Consider the following 22,458-nt stretch of genomic DNA (forward strand, 5'->3'; position numbering starts at 1 on the left):
TCACACCTCCCACATGCTCCTTTTTGGCTCCAAAATTCAACTTTCTAGACTCCTTTTTCCCTCCACTTTTTGGAGACCCCTTGGTCTCATTTTAGCCTATAAATAGAAGGCTTAGGAGATGTATTTTTCAGCTTGAAATTGAGTAATGAATTGCTGCCCAAATTTGTGCACAAATCTCTTTTGAGCTCACCTTAGAGTAAACTCTTCTCTAGTTTACTCTAGTCTTCTTCCTTAGGAGTTGGCCTCACCTCTCTTAAGAATCCTTTCACCTACACCAAACCAAACACCTTAAGCTTCTTTCCTTCATGCTTCCGCATCCAACACTATCCATGGAGCCTCCATTCTTCATGCAAGCTTCAATGGAGACAAGAAGACGCTAGTGTATTTTAGAGCTTTTACAGCGCTGTATATGCCTCGGTTCATGCGGACCCGCTGCATAAAAGCACGCGGTGGCAGTTTTGTAATTAAATTGAACTTTTATGCCTCGGTTGTCATAATAACCGAGGCATATAGAGCTAAAAAAAATTTGACTCAGCGCGTTGACCACTAATTTAATTTATTTATTTTTTTCACTGATGCAATATGCCTCGGTTCTCTCTTAACCGAGGCAGTAGAGACACTTAATTATTTTGACCACTACGTTGACCCCTAATTTGAATTTTTTATTTTTTTTACTGAAGGAATATGCCTCGGTTCTGTAATAACCGAGGCAGTAAGTGTAATATATGCCTCGGTTCAGCGCCTACCCGAGGCAGTAAGTGTAGAATATGCCTCGGTTTCGAATAACCGAGGCAGTATCCCTTCGTAGGGTTAAAAAACCCCAATTCCTTCGTTGTTCTGCGATTTCATCTTCTCCGTTGTTCTGCGAGTTCGTCTTCTCCGGCCAACCTTCAGTTCTCCGACGACCAGCACCACCGTCACGCACAGGTCCCATCGTCCGGCGCACCTCCGGCGCACCTCCGACGCTCCAGCGCAGCTCTGTGCCACCGTCCCGACGCTCCAGCGCCGCGGCTTCTTCTTCTTCGACCAACCACCACCGCACTGCTCCGCCCTTCTCCGACGACCAGCGCAGCTCTGCGCCACCGTCCCGCACACCTCCGACGTAGAGCTCCCACCATCCCGCACACCTCCAACGTTCTAGGGCATCGTTTCGTCGCAGCACCGCACCACCGCGGCTTCTTCTTCTTCTTCGACCAATCACCACCGTCGTTGCACCTTTGAGGAGTCGTGCACTGCCACTGGAGCCGCAACGTGTTTGTTCTTCGAGAAACCATCAGCAACAGCTACTGCAATTCTGTTCAGTCTGCCTCCACAGCCACTGCACGCAGCTCGAGGAGGTTCTTCCGGTGCCGTTGCCATTGCCTCCATTCAATCCACCGCTCCTTGGTATGTTTATTTTTACGATTTGGATTATTTTTGGATCCGCTGGATTTAATTTTTTTGGATTGCTTGTATGTTTTTATATTTTCAATCTTGAATTTGAGATTATTAAAAATATGGAAGAAATTTTGGATTGTTTGTACTAGAAGATAATTTGGATCCTAGGAGTTAGTATGTATCAATTTCATGAGAATTTATTTTAAACTTTTGACAGTGTTGACGTAGTATCCCTGTTGTCCGACTGTGGGTACAATTGATTCTCCTCCGTTGCTACTCACGTCTCACACTCTAGGTTCTTAATTTTATTATGAGCTTATAATTGTTTAGTATATTGTTTATTTAGTATGTTTTTTATTTATATTTTAAAGTAAATCAATTTATTTTGTTTGATCTCAAATTGTCGTTGCATGGAGTTAGCCATAGTTTCCCGTTTGAGATTGAATACGAAAATTATTTACTTGTCTCCAAGTATTTTTTTTAAAGAATGTGTATTTTTTTTTAAAAGGAGACAATACTAATAATTTAAATGTATTCAATCTTGAATTGTCCGGTTGGACAGTTTAAGAAGATTAATCACTTCTTAATAGTTTATTAGTGCATGTCTATTTTAATATACATATCTCAATATTCATGAATATTTGTCAATTGTGTTTTGTATTGATCTTTGGGTGCATATTTGACTGTGGTTAATAATCACTTTCATTTCGTGTAACCTGAAGACCAATGCGAAATGCTGGCGAAATTTCGTGAAATTTAAGATATGTGTTTTAAAATTAATATGTACCAATAAACTAGAAGAAGTGAATCTTCTTGAATGGGATAGGGTCACACCTTAAATACAAAAGCGAGGTGATCATTCATTTAAAGATGACTGAAATTGTTCACACAATTTCAGTATATAAACGTATGGATCGAGACTGGATTTACTTGCCACGCATCAGTGTTGAGTATGAGAAAGGAGTAGAAGAATTTATACAATTTGCGCAACGTTATGAAGGTAGAAGTGATGATGAAGTGAAGTTTAGATGTCCTTGTGTGAATTGTTTGAATGCGAGAAAGTTGAATGCAACTGCAATTAGGGAACATCTTATTTGCGATGGTTTCCTTCCAAGTTATACAATATGGACATGGCATGGCGAATTAATAGACTTTCCAACTGTCTCCCGAACTGAAAATTTTGTGGATTCCATCGTGGAAGATCAACATGAAGAAGACAAATTAGAGGACATGATTCGTGATGTTGGCGCTGAAGCTTTTGCCCAAGCGCACGTGTATGAGACAATCTCTACTGATTCAGAGACTCCGTTGTATGTTGGTTCAACTAAGTTTACAAGGTTGTCAGCGGTGTTAAGATTGATGAATTTGAAGGCGACTAATGGGTGGACCGATAAGAGTTTCACAGAATTATTAGTGTTGTTGAATGAAATGCTTCCAGATGGAAATACACTACCCACTCGCAACTATGATGCCAAAAAAATTCTTTGTCCGATGGGTATGGAGTATAAACGGATACATGCATGTCCTAATGATTGCATACTCTATAGGAAAGAATTTGAAGGATTGAAAAAGTGTCCGAAGTGTGGCTTATCACGGTACAAGGAGAAAATCAACAATGAAGATAAAGGTGAGTTAGAAAAGGATGGACCCGCTTTGAAAGTAGTCTGGTACCTTCCAATCGTACCTAGACTTAAGCGTTTGTTTGCGAATCCAAAAGACGCTAAAAACCTTCGATGGCATGCAGATGAGAGAAGATGTGACGGCCTGCTTCGTCATCCAGCTGATTCAATGCAATGGAAAAATATTGATCACGAGTTCCCCCAATTCGGTGAAGAATGTAGAAATATTCGCTTTGGTTTAGCTACTGATGGAATGAATCCATTTGGTAATTTAAGTACCAACCACAGCTGCTGGCCCGTTATATTATTTATTTACAACTTGTCTCCTGGACTTTGCATGAAGAGAAAGTACATGATGTTGTCTATGATGATATCCGGTCCAAGACAGCCTGGAAATGACATAGATGTTTATCTCAGTCCACTAGTTGAAGACTTGAAGATGTTGTGGGAGGATGGGGTTGAAACATTTGATGCTTTTACTTCTAAGACTTTCATGATGCGTGCAATGTTATTTTGCACAATTAATGATTTTCCAGCTTACGGTAATTTGTCAGGATATAGTGTCAAGGGTCATAAAGCATGTCCTATATGTGAAGAAAATATTGCAGCTCATCAATTGAAATACGGAAGGAAAACAGTATATATGCGCCATCGAAGATTTTTGCAATCGAATCATCCTTATCGAAGGTTAAAAAAATCATTTAATGGACATCAAGAGAATGATGATGCACCAATTCCATTGAATGGATTTCAAATTCATGAAAAAGTTAATAAAATACATCATGTATTTGGGAAAACCTCTAAGAAATCATCTACAACGAGCCCTTGGAAGAAAAAATCAATATTTTTTGATCTTCCATATTGGTCGAAGTTAAAGGTTAGACACTGCATAGATGTAATGCATGTGGAGAAGAATGTGTGTGATAGCTTGATTGGTACACTACTTAACATTCAAGGAAAGACAAAAGATGGAGTAAATGCTCGGTTGGATATGCTTGAAATGAATATTCGCAAAGACTTGGCACCAAGGGAGGCTGGTAAGCGTACTTATTTGCCTCCCGCATGTTACACCATGTCTAGACAAGAAAAGATAAGTTTTTGCCTTTGTCTTAAAAGTGTCAAGGTACCACAAGGATACTCTTCAAATATTAAGAGTTTAGTGTCAATGCAGGATTTGAAGCTTGTTGGCCTGAAGTCTCATGATTGTCACGTCTTAATGCAACAATTGTTACCGGTGGCTATTCGTGGAATTTTGCCAAAAAATGTTCGACAAGCTATAACTCGTTTGTGTTCATTTTTCTCTTCAATTTGTAGTAAAGTCATCGATCCTTTAAAGTTAGATGACCTTCAAAGTGAGATTGTTATCATCTTGTGTCAGTTGGAGATGTTTTTCCCTCCATCCTTTTTTGATGTTATGGTACATTTGCTTGTTCATTTGGTAAGAGAAATCAAGTTCTGTGGGCCAGTATACTTAAGATGGATGTATCCTATTGAACACTATATGAAGATTTTGAAAGGGTACGTGAAAAATCAATATCGTCTAGAAGCTTCAATGATTGAAAGGTATATAACAGAAGAAAGTATTGAGTTTTGTTCAGATTACATGACAAAAGCAAATCCGATAGGAGTTCCTCCTAGATCATGGTTGAACAGGTGTTCTATAAGTAACAACATCCGGGGTGTGAATGTGGTAACCAAATCTCGCGCAGAACCATTGCAAGCACATCTATACATATTGAACAACACTGATGAGGTGATCCCTTACTTATCTGCACACAAAGCCATTGTAAAGAAACAACATCCAAGACAATCAGAGAAATGGCAGTTGATGGAGCATAACAAAACGTAACAAAACGTTCATGCCTTGGTTTAAATATGAGGTTTTGAAAGATTCACAATCTTCTGAGACTTTGATGTGGCTAGCAAATGGATTGAAATTTGATGTCGTAACTTCTACAGGTTATGAAATTAATAATTGCACATTCTACACAAAGTCTTTGGATGATAAAAGCACAGTACAAAATAGTGGAGTGAGTCTTGAAGCTGAGTCGCTGCAATTTTCCACATCCAAAGATCAAAATCCGGTAATTGGGTCAATGACGTACTATGGTGTAATAGAAGAGATATGGGAGGTTGACTATACTATGTTCACTATTCCACTCTTCAAATGTAAGTGGATTGATAATAAGAGTGGTGTCAAAATTGATGAATCGGGTATGACTCTAGTTGATTTTCGAAAGGTGGGTTATCGAGACGAGCCTTTTATGTAAAAGATCCTGCAACTGAACATTGGTTTGTTGCTCTTCATAGCAAGAAACAAATTGATGTTAATGAAGAGAATTTGAGTAACCTTCATATTGCTGACACTCATCCATTTAAAACAGCGATAAATTTTGATGAGGCCCCAGTACTTGACGATGTACAAGCAATTCGGGAAGATCACGATGAGGGAATATACATATGACCAATCCATAACTTTATGTATGAATCTGAATTGTTTATATAAATTTACGTCTTTTGTGAAATAATATGTTATTTGTTATTAATCTTTTGTATTTTTTTGTTTTAACAACAAATATATGGCTGACCATCAGACTTCATCATCATCATCGGAGGATGAATTGCCTAAAAAGAGAACCACCAGAGGAGCCACTAGATTGAGGAAGCTCATGTTGAGAAAAGCTAAAGGTAAGAAGACTCATGTCATTATTGACGTCATCACTGGTCAAGCTTCAGGTCGTAATGGAGACCTCTTTAGAAGCTATTTAGGAGTACTGGCACGTGAAAGAATATCCATCCTTACTCCTAGTTTCGATCATGTATCTGAAGTTCAACGGAACATGATATGGCAGGATCTAACGGTAAATTATGTCACGTAATTTTTTTAATTTATATTTTTATTATATTGGTAAAACACTTATTGATGTTCATTTTCTTTATTGCAGACGACATTTGATATTCCAAATGTGTTGACACTTAAACATAGATGTCTGGCAGCAGTCGCCGAAGATTTTCGTGGTTTTAAGACAAAACTAACGTCTAGGTATGTCTATGGATCTAAAAAGAATGAAGATCCACGTGAGCTATACACTTCAATTGATGAAGACACTTGGCGTCAGTTTGTTGAGTCTCGTACATCTGAGCGATGGAAGGTTAGTTTACTTGAATTCAAAAATTTGTTGAAATTGTCTACAAGTTGAACTAATTCATAAAATCAATTATATGTTATAGGAAATAAGTACAAAAGCCCAAGCAATAAGTAAAAAAAATAAAAACCCACACATATTGTCTCGTGGTGGGTATAGAAAGCTTGAAGAAAAGATATTGAAGGAAAAAGAAAAATCTAGGCCCCCACCTTCTGAAGATGATTGTCTTGCGCCTCCTTCACCACCATCTCGTCATCAAAAGTGGAAGTTAGCCCGCCTACGATCATCGGGCACCTACACTTCCGAAACTGCACAAGAAATCTCTGAAAAAATTGTAAGAGTTAATATCACTAAAATATTAATATCATTTTATACCGAGTTTCTTTTAATTTTCTTGTGTTATTTGTAGGACTCCTTGGTTGAGCAGAGCTCCCAAGGTACTTTCATTCCAGAAGGTCGTCATGATATTCTTGCTACTGCAATTGGACAACCTGAGCACCCCGGACGTGTGCGTGCTGCTGGATCAGGAGTCGGCATTCGTCAATTTTTTGGTGGCTCCTCTAGTCAATCTTCATGGACACATAGTGCTGAGTATGAAGAAAAACTAACTCAACGGTTGACAGAACAAATCACTGAAAGGGTTATGCGTCAATTCGAGCAACATTTTGGTGGTCATGGCAACCCTCCGCAACTAATTCCCCAAGCAGAACCTTTTGTGCCCCCAACAGGTAGAAGCAAAAAGGGGAGTTGCTCGGGTCCAACTGTACCAGGGGATGATGCAGACAACACTCATCGATGTGAACTATATGTTCTGCATGGTACAGGGAAGACACTAGTTGCTCGTGGAACAAAATTTGAGGCAGCCACTATTCTTCATGGTATGGAGCTGGCGGATGATGAGGTTAAGGTCACTGTAGAGGAAGTTATTATACCAGATGCTTTAGTTCCTGTGCCAACAGATGAGGTATATACTGTGGCACAGGCATTTCAGTCTTTCCTCGCCTGGCCTAAAGATTTAGTTGGTTCTATTTCTGACCCTTCGGTATGGATCCCCAAACTCACCTTATAGTACTTTGCATTTTAAGTTTACATGTTATTTATGTTCACAATCAAATTATTTTTTCCATGTACTAATAGTCGCATGAAGTGGAAAGTCCTGAACCTATGAAAATTCCAATATCTTTGGACGATCCTCTTGGTGCATTACAACAGCTTGCTGACATCATTAGTGATAAGCCGATGGTAGTTCCATGGGATTCTGATGTATTTGGGAGAGATAGTGACATCCCAATGTACTTGCATAAGCAAGATGTCTTAGAGCTTGCGTCGGGTACAGAAGAACTGAATATTACCCTTATTCAGTTATGGATGATGTAAGCATCTAAACTATTCATTATGTTTAATTAATTTATATAGTAACTTATATTAAATAAATGTTTTTGTCCAGGTATATTTTTAGTGTCAGTAACAATATGGGATTGAGTGATGTATATGGGTTCATAGACCCCCAACTCACTCATGTAGGCAATAAATTTAATGACATTCAAGCATACGTCACTGAATGCTTTGGACAAGGGAAGATAATATATTTTGTCCCTTATATTTCTGGGTAAGTGTAGTTTGTTGACTTCTAATTATAATATATTATTTTAAGGTACAACAACGAATTTTTTTTTATTGCAGGCGTCATTGGCAACTAGTTGTAATTTCCATGAAGGACAACATTGCTGTGTGGCTTTGTTCCTTGCACAGGCCTCCTCCTAACCATCTGAGACAAGTTATAGATTGGTAAGAACCTTAATTTTATGAACTTTCTTTCTTATATAATTGTATCTTAACACATTACCTTTTTCATAGTTCAATCGCTGGACATAGCATGTTGTTAGGGAAATCAACTGCTATGACAAAAAGGCTAGCATGGTTGAGCCTCAAGGTTTGCTATTTTGGTCTATAGTATTATAATTATTCAATTTCTTTTCTTCATCAATTACTTATATATGTGCATTCATTGTAGTGTAATTTACAAACCGGCTCATATGAGTGCGGTTACTATGTAATGCAATGGATATCAACCATTGTACGTGCTCGTATCACAAGTGGTTGGGAAACGGTAATTGTTTCACTATATAAAATACTTATATGCAATTTTGGCTTAGTTTATATACTAATTTAAATTATTCTCTTGTGTGCAGAGATTTGGTACCAGTACATCAATCCCCGTCAAGTCCATCAAATATTTAAGGATAGCTTTGGCAAAGTATATTATTCAAATGTACAATAGTACTTAGTATATTTGTTTATGGAAGCACATGATATTGTAATGAGTGCTACAATATGAATAGTATTTAAGTATTGTAATGAGTCCATCAATTATAATATGATATTGTTTCTGGCTGGGTTTGTATTTCTGGTTCAAAATTTGCAGGTTAAATGTGCTAGATTTGAATGAAATAGGACTAGAATTTAAAAAAAAAAATAGCTTTATGCCTCGGTTGTAACCAAAACCGAGGCAGAAGATCATCGAATTTTTAATTTTTTTTTTAAATGGCCATATGCCTCGGTTAGACCAGAACCGAGGCAGTAAAGTGCACTTTCTCTCGCGGTCAAAACAGACCCGAGGCAGAAAGTATATTAAATTTTTTTTATTTTTTGAATTTCTGGTACGCATTAGGCCTCGGTTGGGCGGAAACCGAGGCAGTAAATATTTTATATGCCTCGGGTTGTAACCGAGGCATAAACTACTGGCTTTTTACCTCGGTCGTATATGCAGCGGTTGCGGACCCGAAGCCAAAAGCTGAAAATAACCGCTGTCATTTCCCTTCCCTGCACTAGTGAGAAGCCATCATGTGGTATCATGAGCCTTGGTTTTAGTGAGTTAAGTGCTTCTTCTCCATTTTTTTTTCAATTCCGTGTTGTTCATCACTTCTCCTACTTGTCTTGCTGTTTTTGTTCATTTTATTTTGAGTATTAATGTCTTTTTACTTTGGTTCATCTTCATTTGCTTCATCTTGAACCATCCTTGTGTGCTTTAGGTGTTCTATTTGGTTTCTACCATTTACTTTTCATTTTAATTGAGTATTTGTTTTTTTTTGTTCAGTTCATTCTCTTGATTCTTGAGTTTATTTTGATTTTAAGATCCATATGTTTTGTCTAGAGTCATGTTTAGTCCATATATGTCATTAATTCCTTGTTTAGCTTTTAATTTTCTTTGAATTTGTTGGTGATGTGTTGCTGAATTTTTTTTCAGATTTGAGTGCAGTTTTTAATCCTTAAAAATTAACACTCTCTTCTCTCTTTGAGCCTTGGAAATGAACCTTCACATCTAGATAACCTTAGTTATCTTAATGTCCAGTGGGAATTTTCCTTGTGCTTGCTTAAAATCACCATAAACCACACTAAATTTCCTTTCAATTAATTGTGCTTTGGTGCTTTTTCATTTCTGTTTTTGAGTTCAGATTGCTATTTAGATCTTAGCAATGTCTTAGAGTCAATTTCCATTGTGTTTCATTGTGTTTCATGATCTTCTTTTGATTCCTTTAAGTTTCCTTCTCCTTTGTGCTTTTTGTTTCCATTAAAATGCAAATGATCAAGCATAGTGTGGTGGTGATTCTGTTTTGAGGTGGAAACTAGCTGCTGTAAGAGCTATAAAAAGAAAGAAAAAGAGCACAAAAAGAATACAAGCAAGTGCCAAAAAGAATCAAAAGAAAGTGGCAAAAGAAGTACACTAGAATCACTACCATCACTTGAGTTTGAGAGCATTATTTTGTTGCATTTTAGTGCTGTTCCAGTTTCTGTCTGACTGCACACTGTTTGTATTTGATTTATCATAAAAAATTGGCCGGTGCAAATCCAAATCTAATTTTTGCCTCTTTTAGCTAAGACATAGACGAAAAAGTGAAAAAAATAATCATTGAAAAATGTTGAGAAATGAAAAAATGAAAAATATCTGAAGCAGAGGCCTGAATTCACGTTTTTGGACTGGCAGTGAGTGAAAAATCAAATTCAGTGCAGTTTTCTAGCTTATTTTGGTTGTTTTTCATCCATTCTAGTGTCATTCATTAGGTAATTCATTTGAGTGCTTATCTTGTTTCTTTACCTTATTTCTAGTTTGTCATTTCTTTGGTAATCCTTTGAGTTTGTCATGGCATTATTCACTTTTGGTTTAGCAATTATAATTTTGTGCTTTTCTTGCTTTATTTCTTGACCTCTTTTGGTTTGATTTCTATATTTGGTGCATACTTCTTTTTGGAGGTGATCTAATTTTCCTAAGGTAGCATCCTAGGAGGTGGAGTACCTAGTCCCGAAAGAGAATCCTCTTTGGTGAGATCAAGAGGAAGTGCAAGAGTGAAACACTTGTGAGGACCAAGCCAAGAAGACAAAGCCAAGAAGACCTTTTACATTTTGTGCACTTTGATTGTATTCAAATTGAGTTGTAAAATTGTAATGCTTTCCTTCTTGTGTTCATGGCCTAGTTAGGTGTCTTGGGGGAGTCTTAGGTACTCAATCCCATCTCCTAACTAGAACCTCTTCTATACATTAGTGAAGCGCTTTTAGTGGTGAAGTTTGAAGGTTCCAAGTGCCTTCTACTTCTACCAAAACTTAGGCCGCATATAGCTTATAATCTTTCTTGTTTTTAATTTTCTTGTTTGATAGTTTAGTGTGTGTCAACTTAGTCTTTGAATTAATTTCATTTAAGAAGTTTTGTACAAAAGTTTCAAGTTCCCTTGGCTAGGAAAGACTTGGTATGTAAGCAATCCAAGTGATTCACCTCTCTTTCCTGAGGAGAACTAAAAGCTTTTGCTATCTACTTCTTCTTTGAAATTTTCTTTTAAAGACCAAAATCTTAAAAAAAAAAATGTCTCAACCTCCTTCTCAATGTATGAGTGCTTCAAATGAAGAAGAAATAAGTTTGAAACAAATTGCCTTTGATTTGAGAGCACTACTACGTTGGAAGGAAGATGAAATAATTGCAAGGGAAAGGGAAAAACAAGAAAGAGATAGGTTTCATCAACTTTTAGATGAAGAGAGGAGGGGAACAAGAAATATGGAAAGGTTGCATGAGAGGATGAGTAATAGGAGTCAACATTTGTACTCCCACACTCCAACACTAGTCACACACTATAAAGAAGATAGTAGACTAGTTGACAACTTCTATCAACCTCCTCCTCCTCTAAGAAGAGAAAGAAGAGAGCCTAGGGAACCAAGAGCCATTAGAATAGACCTCCCTCACTTTTATGGGAAAGATGATGTTGAAGCTTATCTTGATTGGGAAATGAAGGTTGAGCAACTCTTTGCTTGCCATCAAATAAGTGAGGAGAGGAAAGTACCCTTAGCTACCCTTAGCTTCCAGGGCAATGCTATGTATTGGTGGACTGCCCTCGAAAGAGATAGGAGAATCAATCAAAGTCCCGAGGTCAAATATTGGAATGACCTCAAAGGAGCCCTTAGGAGAAGACATATTCCCTCCTATTATCATAGAGAGCTAATGGATAAGCTCCAAAGACTCCATTAAAATAAAATGAAAGTGGAAGAATATAGACAAAAGATGGAGTTATATATGATGAGGGCTGGGATTTGGGAGTCCGAGGATACCACCATTGCAAGGTTTCTTAGTGGTTTAAGTCTTGAGATAAGAGATAGAGTAGAATTGTTGCGCTACCAAGACTTAAATGACTTGGTTCAACTTTGCATAAAGGTAGAGCAAAAAATTCTAAGGAAAAATTTTTGAAATGACTACTCTAACTCTTATACCAAGAAAGAATTCAATAGGGAGGGTAAGCAAGTCAAAGAGGAACCCTCTAAAAGTTTCAAGGAAAAGGAGAAACCAAGGGAAGGCACATCTTCACACACTCGCACTAGTGAAATCAAATGTTTCAAGTGTCTTGGTAGAGGTCATGTTGCATCTCAATGCCCCACCAAAAAGACCATAATCTTAAGGGGTGTTGACCACTATAGTAGCCAAGATGAGCAAGAAAGTGAGAATGGGACTTCTAGTGAGGAGTCTAATGATGAGGCTAAGGAAATTGCCTATCCTTGTGAAGGAGACCTTCTAATGATTAGAAGACTTCTTAGCAACCAACCCATTCCAAAAGAGCCAACACAAAGAGAGAACATCTTTCATACAAGATGTAAAATTTTAGAAAACACTTGTTCTCTCATTGTTGATAGTGGTTCATGTTGCAATTGTTGTAGTACAAGGTTGGTTGATAAGTTGGCTTTGACTATCATTCCCCATCCAAAACCTTACAAATTGCATTGGCTTAATGAAAGTGGGGATTTGACAGTCCAACATCAAGTGAAGGTCAAGTTATCCATAGGGAAATATAAAGATAGTGTGCTATGTGATGTAGTACCTATGGAAGCTTGCCATGTTTTATTGGGAAGACCTTGGCAATTTGACAAGAAAACCATGCATAATGGTCTTACCAATGAAATCACCTTCACTTACAAGGATAGAAAATTTGTCTTGCATCCTTTATCACCATCCCAAGTGGTAGAGGATCAAATCCAAATGAGAAAGAAGTTGGAAAAGGAGAGAAAAGAGGATAAAAAAAAAGTCCTCCCGCTCTCCCAAAAAAAGTAACTAAAGATGAATCTGAGGTGGGAGAGATTGGTGTTCCTTCTCCCAAGGTCATTCAACATGAGAACATTTTGACTATAAAATCTTTGAACCAAGTTCTCAATGATGAACAACCTTCATGCCTCTTGTTGTGTAAAGGAACACTCACATGTACTGCCACAACTCTTGAACGTAAGAATCTACCTCCTAAAATTGAAAATCTTTTGAAAGAGTTTGAGGATATATTCCCTAAGGAAGGGCCTATTGGGCTTCCTCCCTGATGAGTTCAAATTTTTGCCCTCATTTAATATTTAAATTTGGGGATTTAATTGAATTTTCTGTGCTTAAAGATTGAATTAATTAGGATTTGTGATTATTGGATTTATTGAGTAAGTTTGGTAAAAGTGGCGTAAAAATTGATTTTAGTTGCATAAAATATTATTGGATATTCTAACGTTTGTTAATGCAGCTGGAATTTATTTTTAGTCAATTAATAATGTGATTTTGAAATATTCAAAGCTACAAAATAAGTCCAAAATCAAGAAATTCTGAAAAAGAATAAATCAGGAGCTAAATGCACCCCTAGATTTTATTTGCACACTCCTCCCTCAAATGGACCACAAAAACCTGTTCTGCACCCCCAGTTTTCACTAAGTTGCACCCCTCCTACCACTTAAACTCCACTCAACCAGATTATGCCATGTGGCAATCTCCACCTCTTTTAAGATTAGCCAACCATAAGCCGCCACGTGTCATAATCCCCACCTCACCAAATTAACCAATCAGATTCTGCCACGTCATCATCTTCATCTCCCAAAACCCTAACCCTAATTTTCTCCTCTCCTTCCACCCTCCACGGCAGCCGCCAACCTCGCCGGCTACCACCATCTTCTTCTCGTGTCCAACAGCAGCCTTCACGCACCATCTTCTCCTTGGCAGCAGCGAACGCGAGCATCCACCACGCCACCACCATCTCCATCGAGCTTCGCACGCCACCACTAGCAGCGAGGAACAGATCGGAACAGCACCACCGCAACAGCATCGCGACGCCATTTCCTTCTTCCCGCGAGCGTTCAGCCACGACCACCACGAGTTTAGCAAACCCAGCGGAAACGTCCACACAGCCGCCGCCGCATCACCGTTTCCAGCAGCGCAACTTCTCGCCCCTGCACCTGTTCGCAACGCCATCTCCGTCCACACGCAGCAGCATCGCTTCGCAAATGCGAGCAAGATTCGCACCAGATCTGTAACTCCATCACAGCAGCCTCAAGCCATTGAATCACGACCGCAAAAAAACACCATCACCGGAGACGAACCTTGCACTTCTCTGCAGCCAAAGGAGCAAGCGAAAACCCTAATTTGGGAGAGAGAAGGAGCTGCCACGTGTCATCCTCTCAATGGACACTGAATGGTCAACTCTGGTCAAATTGGTCAAACTCTGGTCAAATTCTGGTCAATTTTGCAAATATGGTTAAATGAGAGGGCAGAATTGGAAATTGGACAGGAATTAAGTTGCTAATTAATTAAATAAAAATAAAAGATTTTAGCAACTGACAGATAAAGCCCAAAGTCCAGTGGAAGCCTATATAAAGAGACTTAAGGGAGTAGAAGCGGGACGACTGACAATTTACAGCTGACAGCTTAGACACTTAGAACTCTCTGGTTTTGGCAGATACCGTCTCCACCACATCTCTCATTCTTTCTTTTATTTTCTTTTCATCATATTATCATGTATTCCATCAAAGCCATGGAGGGCTAAGCTTTAAGGGTTGATTCCACTGTAATTTCTTAAATGGATTCTGAGGTTAGATGAATTTATATGTTTTGTTATTTTGATTATTGTTGTGGTTTTTGTTTATCTATGTCCTTTGCTTCTTAATCGAATAGAAAATAATGATTTTAAATCTACATGCATGCTAATCATATGAGTTAAAAGGTTTTTAAATAAAATTGAGACTTTACTTTGATTTTGTTTAGAAACTTTCATTTGATTAAATAAGTTTTTGCCAATAATTGAGACTTTAATTTGATTAGAGGTAATTACTTTAACTAAAATTAGTCAAGACTTTACTTTGATTAATTAAGTTTTCTATTTGGTAAAGAAACAAAGGAATAGACATGATTAGGCATAGTAAAATTAATTGAGACTGTACTTTGATTAAATTTACTATGGACAATCTAAACAATTCTCACTTTTAATTGAGACTATACTTTGATTAAAAGTGAGGATGCCAACAAATGAATTGAGTCTTTACATTGATTTATTTGTAAATCAACAATAATAATTAATTTAACAATAATCTCTAGATAACCAATGAAGAATCTTATTTAGAAAAAGCAGTGGAATTGACCTATTTACTATTACTGTGTTTACAATCTTCCGTGTCATTTTCTTTGCATATCAAAACCTCCCTATTTTTATAGTTGCTAGTTTTAAATTGCATTTTTGAGAATCAAATATTTGAGATCAATTCCGTATTCGTTGTGAGACGACTCAGGGTTATCTTAACCCTAACTATTTTGTTCACTACTAACTGGCAATACTGAAGTTGCTAAAGTAGTGATAATTTGATCGCCTAACGACAGCGATATCAAATTTGGCGCCGTTGCCGGGGAGTACGGTTAGTGTTTCTTTTATTTTGATTCTGTTTTTATTTATTTTATTTTATTTTATTTTATTTTTTATTTTTATTTTTTTATTTATTTTACGCATATACGTTTAATATAGTTTGTTATTTTGTAGTCTCTAGTTTTCTTTCAATATATTCCAAGTAAAGTTCTATTTTTGTTTTGATTAAGAATTTCTTTTAAGAAATTTTTGAGACTAGTTTGGAAAACTCTGTCTAGGAAAGACTTGGTATTTAAGTTGTCCACTGTGACGCACCTCTCTTTCCTGGGAGTAGACCCAACGACATCTTAATTCATTTCTTTCTTGAAATCTTTCTCCAAAACAAGAATAGGAAAAAAACACACAGGGAAACACTTTCAGGTGGACTGCATAGTGCATGACTCGGGCCAATCCGGGTCAATTTTATCAACTTGATTCAGAACTTGAAAGGAACTTGCGTAAATCACGTAGGAGACTTGATCTCAGGTGTTCTACTGAAGGAGCACCATCATCATCTGAACCTACCACTGAAAGTGTACCACTAGAATCACCTCCGGTGATTAACATATCTTCTGATCCATCACCTGAACCAGAATTTCAAGAAGATAAAATGGAAGAAAGAACAATAAGAGAGTTGGCTTCACCGGATGCAGCAATTACACAAAACATGTGCATCCAATATCCATATGGAGAATGTGAGCTTAAGTCTGGGTTAATCCATCTTTTACCCAAATTCCATGGATTAGCAGGAGAAGACCCGTACCATCATTTGAAGGAATTTCATGTTGTTTGTTCATCCATGAGACCTACAACAGTGACAGAGGAACATATCAAGCTTAAGGCATTTCCATTCTCATTGCAAGATGCCGCTAAGAATTGGTTATACTACCTTCCGCCAGGATCCATCAATACCTGGGAGACTCTGAAAAGATTATTTCTGGAAAAGTTTTTTCCAGCATCTAGAGTTGCTGCTATTCGCAAAGATATTTATGGGATAAGGCAACAAGAAAGAGAAAGTCTTCACGAGTATTGGGAAAGATTCAAAAAGTTGTGTGCTTCCTGTCCTCATCACCAAATAAAGGAGCATCTCCTCATTCAGTACTTTTATGAGGGATTGAGTATCATGGATAGACAAATGATAGATGCTGCAAGTGGAGGGTCATTGGTGGACAAAACGCCAACAAATGCAAGACAATTGATTGAAACTATGGCGTCGAACCATCAACAATTTTCCACAAGGAGTAATTCTATAACTCTATTGAAGGGAACCCATGGAGTAGAAGCTTCATATCTTGCAGATCACAAGAAATTAGAAGGGAAGTTGGATGACTTAGCAGCCATGGTAAGGACCTTGACAGACTTACAGAAAAAGCCTATCCCTTCTACTTTATGTGGAATTTGTGCTTCTACTAATCATCCTACAGAGGCTTGTTCTATGTTAAAAGAGACAGGGACGTTAGATAATGAACAACCTCAGGCATATGCTGCAAACATCTATGGCAATAATAGACCACCTTGGCAGCAATACAACCATGATTTGTCCTCCAACAAGTACAACCCAGATTGGAAGGAATATCCCAGCCAGAAATGGGGAAATCAACAGCCTCAACACCAACAAGTCTATGTTCCACCTCAACAGAGGCAACAACCACAACCAGCGGCAACCTCTGGTGATTCAAACATGGAGGCAATGATGAAAATGATGGCTGACATGATGAAGGGACAAATCAATGAGTTGAAACAGACGATGGAAGCAACCAATCAAAACTTGCAGAACCAGATTGGACAAATGGCAAATGAGTTAAATCAGATGAAGTCTCAGCAAGGCTCAAGCAATTTGCCTGCACAAATTGTAATCAACCCGAGAAATGTAAGTGCTATTACTTTAAGATCGGGTAAGCATATACAAGGCCTTGGGGATGCCCAAGAAGATGAAGATAAGGACAATGAAGTTGTACCTAATGATGAAAGAGGAAGATCAGATGAAGCAACATAAGCAACATCTGAAATACCTGCACCTAGTGATAACTCCAGGTTGGTATCCCCTAATACTTCCTCTGAAAATCCTTCTCCTTATTCTCCTCCTCCTCCCTATCCAAACCGTTTGAAACCAAAAACTAAAAAGATGGAGGAGTTAGACAAAGAAATCCTGAATACTTTCAAGAAAGTGGAGATAAACATTCCTTTGTTGGATGCTGTGAGACAAATTCCTAAATACGCCAAGTTTCTCAAAGAATTATGTACACATAAAAGGCGTATTATGGACAAAGAGGTAGTGAACATGGGAAGAAACGTCTCTAGCTTAATTAAGAAGCCTGCAGTCAGAATGCCGCAAAAGTGTAAGGATCCAGGTATGTTTTCTGTTCCCTGCATTATAGGTAGTACTAAGTTTGACAATGCTATGTTAGATTTAGGAGCTTCTATTAATGTAATGCCTTTATCTGTTTTTACTTCACTTCATCTTGGACCTCTTAAGTCTACTGGTGTGGTCATTCAGTTGGCCAACCGTAGCACAGTTAACCCTGCAGGTGTGCTAGAAGATGTGCTTGTCCGTGTGGACAAGTTAATTTTTCCTGCAGATTTCTATATCTTAGACATGAAGGATGATGAAGGAATGAGTTCGACCACAATCATCTTGGGAAGACCATTCATGATGACAGCACGTACCAAGATAGACGTGCATGCAGGATCCTTGACTATGGAGATAGGAGATGAGAAGGTGCAGTTCAACGTGCTAGAAGCCATGAAGCACCCAATTGAAGACCATTCCTTGTTTTGTATTGATTTACTGAGTAATGTAAAGAATAATTATGCTTTTGGACTTTTGGACGTTTTATCTGGTTTTTCTTCTTCTTTGGATTTTTCTTTTTCGAATATTTCGGGCTCAATTTTAGACGAAAGAGAAAATTGCATAACAGGTGATGTTGAGGACGCGGTGTCACTATTTGATACCTCTGTGGCGTCCAAGTGTGATGCTGAGGTGGCTGAAATTACCTTAGGCAGTAAAATGTTGCCATCTGTGGAACAGCCACCCACTTAGGAGTTGAAACCTTTACCATCTCATTTGAAATATGTTTATCTTGAGAGGGATGGGAAACTCCCAGTTATTATATCTGCCTTGCTTACTGACGAGCAGGAACAAAAGCTATTGCAGGTTATCAAAGATCACAAGCGAGCAATAGGCTGGACTTTGGCAGATATTCCTGGTATTAGTCCTTCTTTCTGCATGCACAGAATACTCTTAGAGGAGGATGCTAAGCCAGTGAGGCAACCTCAGAGGAGACTGAATCCTCAGCTGATGGAGGTTGTGAAGAAAGAAGTCACCAAGTTGCTACAAGCAGGTATTATATATCCTATTTCTGACATCACTTGGGTGAGTCCTGTACATGTGGTCCCCAAGAAATTTGGGATCACCATGGTCAAGAATGAGAAGAACGAGTTGATTCCTACTTGTATTCAGAATAGTTGGAGGGTCTGTATTGATTATAGAAGACTAAACCAGGCCACCAGGAAGGACCACTTTCCTTTACCATTCATGGACCAGATGTTAGATCGATTGGCAGGTAAGTCTCATTACTGTTTACTTGATGGATTCTCTGGGTATTTTCAGATTTGTATTGCCCCAGAGGATCAACATAAAACTACCTTTACTTGTCCATTCGGTACATATGCTTATAGGAAAATGCCATTTGGCCTTTGCAATGCTCCTGGAACATTTCAGCGATGTATGATGAGTATTTTTACAGATTTGTTGGAGCATTGTATTGAGGTTTTTATGGATGATTTTAGTGTATATGGTTCATCTTTTGATCATTGCTTGTCTAATCTTGCTAGAGTCTTGGAGAGATGTGAAGAAACTAACCTTGTTCTAAATTTTGAAAAATGTCATTTTATGGTGGAACAAGGTATAGTTTTAGGTCACGTTGTTTCCAAGAATGGTATATCTGTAGATCCTGCTAAAATAGATATTATTTCACAATTGCCTTACCCCTCTTCTGTGAAAGAGGTTCGATCTTTTCTTGGACATGCAGGATTTTACCGGAGGTTTATCAAGGACTTCAGCAAGATAGCCAACCCTCTCTCCAACTTGTTGCAAAAGGATGTAGTATTTGACTTTGGAGAGAGGTGCAAAGATGCGTTTGATACATTGAAAAAGGCGTTTACCACCACTCCTATCATCCAGCCACCTAACTGGACATTACCATTTGAGTTGATGTGTGATGCATCAAACTTTGCAGTAGGAGCGGTGCTTGCACAAAAAGATGGGAAGCTATCACATGTGATATATTATGCTTCCAGAACATTGGATACAGCGCAGGCCAACTACATCACGACTGAGAAGGAATTATTGGCTGTTGTGTTTGCCTTGGACAAATTCAGACCGTATATACTTGGTTCCAAGGTAATTGTTTATACTGATCATGCAGCATTAAAATTCCTTCTGAAGAAAGCAGATTCGAAACCAAGGTTGATCAGATGGATGCTACTGCTCCAAGAGTTTGACATTGAGATTCTAGACAGAAGTGGAGCACATAACTTGGTAGCCGATCATCTTAGCAGGATTGAAAATTGAGAAGATAACATTCCTATTAAGGATGACTTTCCTGATGAAGTCCTCCTAGCATTGACTGCTGTGAAAGGTATGTTTCCTGAACCTTGGTTTGCTAACATTGTTAATTATTTGGTTGTTTCTGCTATTCCTCCTTCCTTCTCCAAATATGAAAGAATCAAGCTAAAAAGTGAGACAAAGTACTATTTATGGGAAGACCCAATCTTATGGCGCATTGGTAGTGACCAAGTCATAAGGAGGTGTGTTCCAGATATCGAGATACCTCATGTGCTTGAGTTCTGTCATTCGTCTCCTTTTGGTGGACATTATGGCACACAACGAACAGGTAGGAAGGTGTTGGATTGTGGATTATATTGGCCTACCATTTTTAAAGATGCACAAAGGATATATGAAAATTGTGAGCAGTGCCAAAGGGCAGCCAGATCCATTACAAGAAGGGATGAAATGCCTCAACAACCCATGCTATATTGTGAGGTATTTGATATTTGGGGTATTGATTTTATGGATCCTTTTCCTCCTTCTTTTGGGTTTTCTTATATTTTGCTTGCTGTAGACTATGTCTCCAAATAGGTGGAAGCCATAGCTACAAGGACTAATGATTCTCGAGTTGTTATGAGTTTTGTCAGGTCTAGCATTTTCTGCAGATTTGGGATACCACGAGCCATCATCAATGACCAGGGGACTCATTTCTGTAATAGGCTACTTGAGAACATGTTGAAGAAGTATGGGGTGACACATCGCATTGCTACACCATATCACCCCCAAACCAATGGACAAGCAGAGATCTCTAACAGAGAGATTAAAAAGATACTAGAGAAAGTAGTGGTAATTTGATCGCCTAACAACAGCGATATCACTCCCTTTAGAGGAATTGAACATCAAATAGATTTAGTGCCTGGGGCTAGTCTACCAAATAGACCAGCCTATAGGACAAATCCTCAAGAAACAAAGGAGATAGAGTCTCAAGTCCAAGAGTTGTTGGAGAAGGGTTGGGTTCAAAAGAGCCTTAGCCCTTGTGTTGTGCCTGTTTTGTTAGTACCTAAAAAGGATGGAAAATGGAGAATGTGCTGTGATTGTAGAGCCATAAATAACATCACCATTAAATATAGGCATCCAATCCCTAGGCTTGATGACATGCTTGATGAGTTGCATGGGTCCCTCATGTTTTCTAAAATTGATCTAAAGAGTGGTTATCACCAAATAAGAATCAAAGAAGGTGATGAGTGGAAAACCGATTTTAAGACCAAATTTGGACTATATGAGTGGTTGGTGATGCCGTTTGGGCTTACTAATTCAGCTAGCACATTCATGAGGCTAATGAACCATGTCCTTAGAGAGTGCATAGGAAAGTTTGTGGTTGTCTATTTTGATGATATCTTGATTTATAGCAAGAGCTTGCATGAGCACATAGACCATCTGAGGTCTGTCCTTACCATCCTTAGGGTAAATAGTTTGTTTGCTAATAAAGAGAAATGTACTTTCTGTGTAGATAGTGTAGTTTTCTTAGGTTTTGTTGTGAACAAAAATGGGGTCCATGTTGACCCTACAAAAATAAAGGCCATCCAAGAATGGCCTACTCCTAAAAATGTTGGAGAGGTTAGGAGCTTCCATGGTTTGGCAAGCTTTTATAGGAGGTTTGTTCCTAACTTCTCTACTTTGGCTTCACCCCTCAATGAACTTGTCAAGAAAGATGTATCTTTTAATTGGGGTGAAAAACAAGAGTCTGCTTTTCAACAACTCAAGGAAAATCTCACCAATGCACCCATTCTAGCTTTACCAAACTTTTCAAAAACCTTTGAGCTAGAGTGTGATGCATCCGGTGTAGGAATAGGTGTTGTGTTGTTGCAAGGAGGGCACCCAATTGCTTATTTCAGTGAAAAACTTCATGGTGCCTCCCTCAACTATCCCACCTATGATAAGGAATTGTATGCCTTAGTTAGGGCCCTTCAAACTTGGGAACACTACCTTGTGTCCAAAGAGTTTGTCATTCATAGTGACCATGAGTCGCTAAAATATTTGAAGGGCCAACATAAGCTGAATAAAAGACATGCTAAGTGGATGGAATTCTTGGAACAATTTCCTTGTGTGATAAAGTACAAGAAGGGCAAAAGTAATGTGGTGGCTGATGCCTTGTCTAGAAGGCACACCTTGTTTTTAAAATTGGGAGCCCAAATTCTTGGATTTGATCACATTCCAGAAATGTATAATCAAGATTCTGAGTTTTCCTCTACTTATGCTGAATGTATGGAAAGACCTCAAGGAGGTTTTTATGTGAATGAGGGGTATTTGTTTAAAGAAGGAAAAATTTGTATTCCCCAATGTTCACAAAGAAAACTCCTTGTTCAAGAAACACATGAAGGGGGATTAATGGGTCATTTTGGGGTAGAAAAAACCCTAGGTCTTTTAAAAGAGAAATTCTTTTGGCCCCATATGAGGAAGGATGTCCAAAGGCATTGTAATAGATGTATTTCATGCTTACAATCTAAGTCTAAAATAATGCCTCATGGATTATACACCCCCTTGCCTGTTGCTTCAGCCCCTTGGGAAGATATAAGTATGGATTTTGTCTTAGGACTCCC

General features: G+C 38.3%; 2 protein-coding genes across 2 annotated transcripts; both read left to right on the plus strand.

The window, feature by feature from the left end:
• The first annotated feature begins 2,286 nt into the window (after positions 1-2,286).
• Positions 2,287-4,845, plus strand: LOC146888330 (uncharacterized). Its single transcript, XM_085670054.1, has one exon. The coding sequence runs from the start codon at positions 2,287-2,289 to the stop codon at positions 4,843-4,845; it is 2,559 nt and encodes an 852-aa protein (XP_085526180.1).
• Positions 4,846-5,575: 730 nt separating this feature from the next.
• Positions 5,576-8,430, plus strand: LOC146888331 (uncharacterized). The gene is made up of 10 exons (XM_085669383.1): positions 5,576-5,857; positions 5,942-6,148; positions 6,228-6,476; positions 6,552-7,184; positions 7,280-7,515; positions 7,590-7,751; positions 7,826-7,930; positions 8,000-8,075; positions 8,157-8,252; positions 8,335-8,430. The coding sequence occupies exons 1-10, from the start codon at positions 5,576-5,578 to the stop codon at positions 8,428-8,430; spliced, it is 2,142 nt and encodes a 713-aa protein (XP_085525509.1).
• The last annotated feature ends 14,028 nt before the right edge of the window (positions 8,431-22,458 follow it).

Source organism: Vigna unguiculata, chromosome 2 (assembly GCF_037176805.1).
Source record: "Vigna unguiculata cultivar grain cowpea cultivar isolate G323 ecotype 2 chromosome 2, ASM3717680v1, whole genome shotgun sequence".
NCBI lineage: Eukaryota > Viridiplantae > Streptophyta > Magnoliopsida > Fabales > Fabaceae > Vigna > Vigna unguiculata.

Coding starts and splice junctions, on each gene's coding strand:
- LOC146888330 (XM_085670054.1), top strand. CDS start 2,287: ATGGATCGAGACTGGATTTACTTGCCACGCATCAGTGTTGAGTATGAG.
- LOC146888331 (XM_085669383.1), top strand. CDS start 5,576: ATGGCTGACCATCAGACTTCATCATCATCATCGGAGGATGAATTGCCT. Junction 5,858..5,941: donor TGATATGGCAGGATCTAACG/GTAAATTATGTC, acceptor TCTTTATTGCAG/ACGACATTTGATATTCCAAA. Junction 6,149..6,227: donor GTACATCTGAGCGATGGAAG/GTTAGTTTACTT, acceptor TATATGTTATAG/GAAATAAGTACAAAAGCCCA.